This window comes from Bubalus bubalis, chromosome 4, assembly GCF_019923935.1.
Source record: "Bubalus bubalis isolate 160015118507 breed Murrah chromosome 4, NDDB_SH_1, whole genome shotgun sequence".
Classification (NCBI taxonomy): domain Eukaryota; kingdom Metazoa; phylum Chordata; class Mammalia; order Artiodactyla; family Bovidae; genus Bubalus; species Bubalus bubalis.
In genome coordinates this window covers 89,114,339-89,122,881 of record NC_059160.1, presented here as the reverse complement: position 1 = coordinate 89,122,881, position 8,543 = coordinate 89,114,339, and the positions used below count along the sequence as shown (strand labels likewise).

Genomic DNA, 8,543 nt, shown 5'->3' with positions numbered 1-8,543 from the left:
AAGTCCTTCATAGGACTGGTTTGAGAAACTTTGATTTTTGCCATCAAAATTTTACCCTCAAAAGCATCCAAGGGAATGAGCATAGCTTCCTAGCGTATTTCTGAAAAATCCAGCATCTTGTAAATATCTCTTCACTTGCTTGAGCCAGATCTTGGCCTGCACAGAGAGCACCCTGTGTCTCCGGAGAGATTTTGGCAGGGGCTTTCCTTCATCAGCAATGCTCACGTCTTTCCATACACTTTCTCAATGCTGAGATTGTTGTTTGTTCTTCTTCTTTGATCCATCTCTAAGAACTGACATCTTTCTCTGAAAAGTTTGTAATTGTTTCCGAAAGATACCTATCTTCTTTATCAGACAACCCAGATATGCTATTTTATAAACATTTCTAAGGAAATAATGGTTCCTCTTGCCTGGGGTATATTTCTTTTCTTTTTTGCATTTAGTTGTGATTCCTTGCCTAGTATGCTGCTTCTTGGAAGGGCAGAGATACTACCAAATTACAGGCAAATAGGCTGCGGCCATAAACCTTGACTTGTCTGGAGGTGTTAGAAAGTCCCTGTGATTCATGACACATGGCCCATCATTTTATTCTATTACAGGTACTTTTAGACCACAGCCCTGGGAAGGAGACATTTTACACCAGGCACCTCTGTTGGAAAGACTATTCTTTAGGACTAGATTTTCTCATCTATCCCTCTTCCACATGGTTCAAGGTCATCCTCTCACTCCCAGCCATTTTTTCAATCATACTTGCTTCAGTTCAGTTCAGTCGCTCAGTCATGTCCGACTCTTTGCGACCCCATGAATCACAGCACGCCAGGCCTCCCTGTCCATTACCAATTCCTGGAGTTCACTTAGACTCACGTCCATTGAGTCAGCGATGCCATCCAGCCATCTCATCCTCTGTCGTCCCCTTCTCCTCCTGCTCCCAATCCCTCCCAGCATCAGAGGCTTTTCCAATGAGTCAACTCTCCGCATGAGGTGGCCAAAGTACTGGAGTTTCAGCTTTAGCATCATTCCTTCCAAAGAAATCCCAGGGCTGATCTCCTTTAGAGTGGACTGGTTGGATCTCCTTGCAGTCCATGTGACTCTCAAGAGTCTTCTCCAACACCACAGTTCAAAAGCATCAAGTCTTCAGCGCTCAACTTTCTTCACAGTCCAACTCTCACATCCATACATGACCACTGGAAAAACCATAGCCTTGAGCAGATGGACCTTTGTTGGCAAAGTAATGTCTCTGCTTTTGAATATGCTATCTAGGTTGGTCATAACTTTCCTTCCAAGGAGTAAGTGTCTTTTAATTTCATGGCTGCAGTCACCATCTGCAGTGATTTTGGAGCCCCCCAAAATAAAGTCTGACACTGTTTCCACTGTTTCCCCATCTATTTCCCATGAAGTGATGGGAACAGATGCCATGATCTTCGTTTTCTGACTGTTGAGCTTTAAGCCAACTTTTCCACTCTCCTCTTTCACTTTCATCAAGAGGCTTTTTAGTTCCTCTTCACTTTCTGCCATAAGGGTGGTGTCATCTGCATATCTGAGGTTATTGATATTTCTCCCAGCAATCTTAATTCCAGCTTGTGCTTCTTCCAACCCAGCGTTTCTCATGATGTACTCTGCATATAAGTTAAATAAGCAGGGTGACAATATACAGCCTTGACATACTCCTTTTCCTATTTCAAACCAGTCTGTTGTTACTTGCTTAGGGTGATAGAATTTCTATTCCTGTTCTCCATGTACTCTTAGAATTTCTATTCCTGTTCTCCATGTACTCTTCCAATGTCTCTGAATGGAATGGAGGAGAAATGCAGTGGAAGCACTTCTGATATTAGGACTTTCTGCTCATCTCTCTTGGAACACCAAGATCCTCTACACTCATTTCACTCATGGTGCTGATGCCAAAAACTTGATCTCTGGGCACTGAATTGAATCTTGGAGACAGAGTTTTGGGTGAAGTAGAAGATAATAGCTGTATTGCTTTTCAAAGCAAAGGGAGGACACAATGGGCTCATGCCCTTCAAAACTGTGTGTCCCAAGCTGGGAAGATTTGGTGAGGAATTTTTTTGCAATGATTCAAGGGCAGGGTTGTTGATAAGAGTAGGATGTGTTCAGGGCCTTCACTCCTTTAATCTGGCCTCAGGTAGTCTTCTCTGAAATGAATGCTAACATCTTCCATTTGTTGGAGGTTTTAATTCTGCAAAGAGCTCAAAGATGTTGTTATGTGTATCCCTTAAGGTGAAACTTGGGGCTTCCCTGGTGGCTCAGATGGTAAAGCGTCTGCCTGCAATGCTGGAGACCTGGGTTCAATCCCTGGGTTGGGAAGATCCCCTGGAGAAGGAAATGGCAACCCACTCCAGTACTCTTTCCTGGAAAATTCCATGGACAGAGGAGCCTTGTAGGCACAGTCCATGGGGTCGTGAAGAGTTTGACATGACTGAGCGACTTCACTTAAGGTGAAACTAGGACCCTGCCCCAAGGCTGTGCTGTTGTTTCTTGGCTGCTGCTTCCTGTCTCTGCATCTCCACTTTCCCTGATTGGCAGTTTTTTGAATCTGCCCTTTGGAATTCAGGTAAGGTCTTGGAGGCTGGAGTCTATTCCCTACAAAGAATAAATGGGGGACTTGAAAAGACTTCTGTTTTCAGAAGCCCCACAGGGTCCTGTTTAGTTTCAGTACTTCATATAGAGTTGTAGGATATAAAAGTTTAGAATACCTAAACTTTTAGGTATTCTTTGTTTGGAAGTCTTAAATTATTTACTTAGGATGGGTACCCACTGCAATATAAGAAATCAGGTTTTAGAGACTGAGGTAGAGAGAATGAGCCCTGGCATACAAGAAGCTAACAGCTATTGGTACCATAGCATGAAGCTTGATGCCAGCAATTTTTAGAACTAGTATCCTAAACTCTACATGCTCCAGGACACTGATCTTAAAGCTCAGGTTCAGAATCTTGTTTTATAGGCTCTAAATGTATATTGTGGGGCTTCCCTGGTGGCTCAGATGGTAAAGGGTCTGCCTGCAATGTGGGTGATCTGGGTTCAATCCCTGGCTTGGGAAGATCTCCTGGAGAAGGGAATGGCAACCCACTCCAGTACTCTTGCCTGGAAAATTCCATGGACAGAGGAGCCTTGTAAGCTACAGTCCATGGGATCACAAAGAGTCGGACACGACTGAGCAACTAAGCACAGCACAGTACAGTATACACCTGTGAAGTGAAGTGAAGTGAAGTGAAGTGAAGGTTCAATGCAGGGTCTCCTGAATTGCCGAAAGATTCTTTACCATCTGAGCCACCAGGGAAGCCCAAGAATACTGGAGTGGGTAGCCTATTCCTTCTCCAGGGGATCTTCCTATCCCAGAAATTGAACTGGAGTCTCCTGCATTTCAGGTGGACTCTTCACCAGCTGAACTACCAGGTGTATACTACTCCAATATTAAAGTGCTTAAAGTCCAGTTTTCCCACCTTTCCCAAAAAGGTTGGGTCACTCTTTTTTAACCTTCTGTGGCCTACTCTGAGGCTGTCTACAAGTTTATATATTTATGAACACATTTATTGCAAGCTGTTAGTTTTAGATTTACAATGTGGTATCTGGCTATTTAGTGGTATTGGTGGTTGGGGATGGGGAAGCTGATAACATCTCAGAGGGTAGCTAGATACTGTCATACACACTTTTCAAGTTCTCCATTTTTGTGAAATAGAAAGTCTCTGGATCCAAGTTATATGTGATTCTCAGTCTCTGTGGTCATATTCTATTTCTATTCCTGACCACTCAACAAGGAACCAAGATATCAAGGGACACTTCTTTTGTTTCATGCCTGGGTTGAGTGGGCCAGTGTCAGCTCTGATCCTGGGACCATGACATACGATGATGTACAGTCCTTTCCCATATTCTGTATGTCTCTAAGGGGAAGGAGGAGTTGGCCATGGACCCTTTGTGCATTTTCTCATTTTCTGATTGCTTCACTTGTATTACCCCTGAGGCCCCCTTTGTTCCTGAAGTATGTTGGGCACATCTTGCTTCCTAGAACCAACACTACCAGAAACAACATAAAGCCAAATGGGAAACAGGATCATGTTTGTAACACTGCTTGGGCAGGTAACAATACCTAGTATGGACTAGAGATTCTGGGGAGGAAAGGAAAAGTGGGGTGAAATTACTGAAGGAAGCTAGCAGGCTCAATGTTTCTTTGTTGGTTTTACTGGCCTCTCTCGTCATCCTCTTCCTGGATGTAAGGCTTGATGCCAGGGCCCCTGAGGCTTTTTCCACAAATAAAAGGAGGTGAGCAGTGTGGTGACCCCATTTCAGGATCTTGGGGGGTAACCAAAATGATGTCCTTTGTCTCTCTGCTCCTGGTAGGCATCCTATTCCATGCCACCCAGGCTGAACAATTAACAAAATGTGAGGTGTTCCGGGAGCTGAAAGACTTGAAGGACTACGGAGGTGTCAGTTTGTCTGAATGTGAGTTCCCTGCTATTTTGCTTTGTCCCATAATTCATCCTCTTCACTCTTTCCCTCCATTCTCTTCATCCTCTTTTTCCCCTCTACTTTTAATTTAATTATCGAACAATTCTCTTATTTGTTTACTCTTTTATTACATTTATTTATCTATCTCTCCTTTTTCCCATTGTCTGATCCTTTGGAACTCTTTTCGCCTTATCAAGATACTCTGTGGTCTGCCATATTTGGAGATTGGTTGGAGAGCCTTTTTCTGTCTGGGAATACAGGTCCTCATTTATGCTATACACGAACATCCTTGTGAAATCTCTTTTTCGTCTTTCTTTCAGGGGTCTGTACCACATTTCATACCAGTGGTTATGACACACAAGCCATAGTACAAAACAATGACAGCACAGAATATGGACTCTTCCAGATAAATAATAAAATTTGGTGCAAAGACGACCAGAACCCTCACTCAAGCAACATCTGTAACATCTCCTGTGATAGTGAGTAACTTCTTTTTACCCTGTTCCTGTGTTTTTCTGAAACCTACTCCTGGCATAACCTCCTTTTTTTTGGTGTGAAGCACACCTCTGGCTTCACTGCCTTGGACTCCAAATTAACTGTGGGACTTGATAATACCGAGTAAGAGGCTCTTAGAATTTTTCATTAACACCAAATCCCCAGTTTCTTAAAGTTCATGGGTAGGTGACCTGAGCTGTTTGGGGATCTTGATGTATAATACCCTGTATTTTCAGACTAAGTTGGTTGCTGAAGTTGATAATTCCTAAGGAGCTGCCCAAGAGAAGAGAAGGGAGTCCTTACCTAGGGATAGGCATTACTATATTAAATTTCTCACCCAGAAGGCAACAGGCATAAGCCTCTAGTTTAGAGAAATCCAGAGAAGAGGGAAATTCATTACCCTTCTGGGTAATACTTAGCTCTCTCATTTTTTCCACCTGTAACTCCTGCCAGAGTTCCTGGATGATGATCTTACTGATGACATTATGTGTGTCAAGAAGATTCTGGATAAAGTAGGAATTAACTACTGGTGAGTCACCTCTCTATTTTTTACTTAATCTTTCCCCTCTTTCTTCTCAGTCCTTTCGTCCCAGCACTATACTCCTTTCTCTCTATTTCCTGGTCTTTTAAGCTAGAATGTAATCTTAAAAACAAAAATCATCAAGCAGACTCCGGTTTCCAATTTTGAAGCTTCACTTACTTCACTCCCGTTAACAATTTTCTTACCTAGGGTTCCCTAATAGAGGGCTGAGATCCAGGATTTCCTTCACCAGGACTTGAACATCTAATTCTACTTGTTCAGTCCTACATCCTAAGACACGCCCTTTGTACCACTGCCCCACAATTTTCTTGGAGTTTTAAAAAATGGACCTTACTCCACCAAGTGGCTCAGTGTCTCTAGCCATGTGGCTAGGAAAGTCTGTCTGTAATTTTCACCCACAATCTTCCACTTCAGTCTTCCTGGGGATAAAGCTAGATGTAAATCTAACCAAGATCCTGTCAGTAATTTGCCTTGTCTCCTTCTTCATGATCAGGTTGGCCCATAAAGCACTCTGTTCTGAGAAGCTGGATCAGTGGCTCTGTGAGAAGTTGTGAACACCTGCTGTCTTTGCTGCTTCTGTCCTCTTTCTGTTCCTGGAACTCCTCTGCCCCATGGCTACCTCGTTTTGCTTCTTTGTAGCCCCTTGAAGCTAACTCGTCTCTGAGCCCTGGGCCCTGTAGTGGCAATGGACATGTAAGGACTAATCTCCAGGGATGCATGAATGGCGCTCTGGACTTTTGACCCTTGCTCAATGTCCCTGATGGCACTTTTAATGCAACAGTGCATATTCCACTTCTGTCCTGAATAAAAAGCCTGATTTTGAGTGGCTGGCTGTATTTTCTTCCTGGTAGGAGAGGGAGGAAATAGGGTGAGTAGTTGGCCATGGGTCACAGACACCTTTATCTCTACTAAGGAGGAGAGAGAGACTGAACTTATAACAACTCAAAGATGGAGATTACTTTCTGTATTAATTCAATTCAACAGAGTTTTATTGATCACCTAGCATAATTCAAAGAACTATGGAGGGGATCTAAAGTTGACTAAAAGCATTTCTTACCTAAACTGCTGCTAAGTCGCTTCAGTAGTGTCTGACTCTGTGTGACCCCATAGACGGCAGCCCACAAGGTTCCCATGTCCCTGGGATTCTCCAGGCAAGAACAATGGAGTGGGTTGCCATTTCCTTCTCCAGTGCATGAAAGTGAAAAGTGAAAGTGAAGTCGCTCAGTCGTGTCTGACTCAGTGACCCCATGGACTGCAGCCCACCAGGCTCCTCCGCCCATGGGGTTTTCCAGGCACGAGTACTGGAGTGGGGTGCCATTGCCTTCTCCGCTTACCTAAACTAGTATACTACAAACATTAATAAATAGTTATAATACAAGATTCAATGGACATGGGCTTGGGCAAACACTGGGAGATGGTGGGGGACAGGGAGTCCTGGTGGGCTGCAGTCCATGGGGTCACAAAGACTCAGACATGACATAGTGACTGAGCAGCAACAACAACAGCAACATAATACAAGATATAGTGTCATAAGTATTATTAGAGAGGTTAGAAAACTGTCAATATCTTCTAATTCCCTCTTCTTACCTCTATACCCACTGGGCCTTTTGGCATTCAGACTATATTTGTCTTGTCTCAGAGACTAGCAGCTCCCAAATGAAGCTGCCATAATCTGTTTAGGGACATATAGGCCCTGTCGAGCAGTGAACAGGATATCCCTCTCTTACACTTATGAAAACAAACTCTCGGGAAATAACTTGGTATTCATCATATGATTTTAGTCTGAATTTGAACACAATGTGACACATCTCCCAGGGGTACTGTATGCTATTCCTTCCCTAATTATGGGACAAAATGCTTTCCCCCAAGTCTACAAGGTTTTAGAATAATTGCTATTCACAGTTCTATGTGGGAGGGCAGGATTGAATGACCATTCCACCAACCAAACGCACACATCTCCTTATTATATGCTTCGGTTACAGTCTCAGGAAGGCATCACTTCAGTTCAGTTCAGTCACTCAGTCGTGTCCAACTCTTTGCAACCCCATGAACCTTAGCACGCAAGGCCTACCTGCCCATCACCAACTCCTGGAGTTCACCCAAACTCATGTCGATTGAGTCAGTGATGCCATCCAACCATCTCACTCTCTATTGTCCCCTTCTCCTCCTGCCCTCAATCTTTCCCAGCATCAGGGTCTTTTCAAATGAGTCAGCTCTTCATATCAGGTGGCCAAAGTACTGGAGTTTCAGCTTCAACATCAGTCCTTCTAATGAACACCCAGGACTGATCTCCTTTAGGATGGACTGGTTGGATCTCCTTGTAGTCCAAGGGACTCTCAAGAGTCTTCTCCAACACCACAGTTCAAAAACATCAATTCTTCAGTGCTCAGCTTTCTTTATAGTCCAACTCTCACATCCATACATGACTACTGGAAAAACCATAGCCTTGACTAGATGAACCTTTGTTGGCAAAGTAATGTCTCTGTTTTTGAATATGCTATCTAGGTTGGTCATAACTTTCCTTCCAAGGAGTAAGCAACTTTTAATTTCATGGCTGCAATCACCATCCGCAGTGATTTTGAGCCCTCAAAAGTAAAATCTCTCACTGTTTCCATTGTTTCCCCATCTATTTGCCATGAAGTGATGGGACTGGATGCCATGATCTTCGTTTTCTGAATGTTGAGCTTTAAGCCAACTTTTTCACTCTCCTCTTTCACTTCCATCAAGAGGTTCTTTAGTTCCTCTTCACTTTCTGCCATAAGGGTGGTGTCATCTGCATATCTGAGGTTATTGATATTTCTCCCAGCAACCTTGACTCCAGCCTGTGCTTCTTTCAGCCCAGCGTTTCTCATGATGTACTCTGCATAGAAGTTAAATAAGCAGTATACAGCCACAATACACACAATATACATCCTTGATGCACTCCTTTTCCTATTTGGAACAAGTCAACTATTACATGTCCAGTTCTAACTGTTGCTTCCTGACCCGCATATAGGTTTCTCAAGAGGCAGGTCAGGTGCTCTGGTATTCCCATCTCTTTCAGAAT

At 43.4% G+C, this 8,543-nt stretch overlaps 1 protein-coding gene across 1 annotated transcript; it reads left to right on the top strand.

The window, feature by feature from the left end:
- Nucleotides 1–4,322: 4,322 nt before the first annotated feature.
- LALBA (lactalbumin alpha) lies at nt 4,323–6,051 on the top strand. The gene is given in 4 exon segments (NM_001290936.1): nt 4,323–4,455; nt 4,782–4,940; nt 5,410–5,485; nt 5,991–6,051. Coding segments are annotated over 4 exon segments (429 nt in total).
- The last annotated feature ends 2,492 nt before the right edge of the window (nt 6,052–8,543 follow it).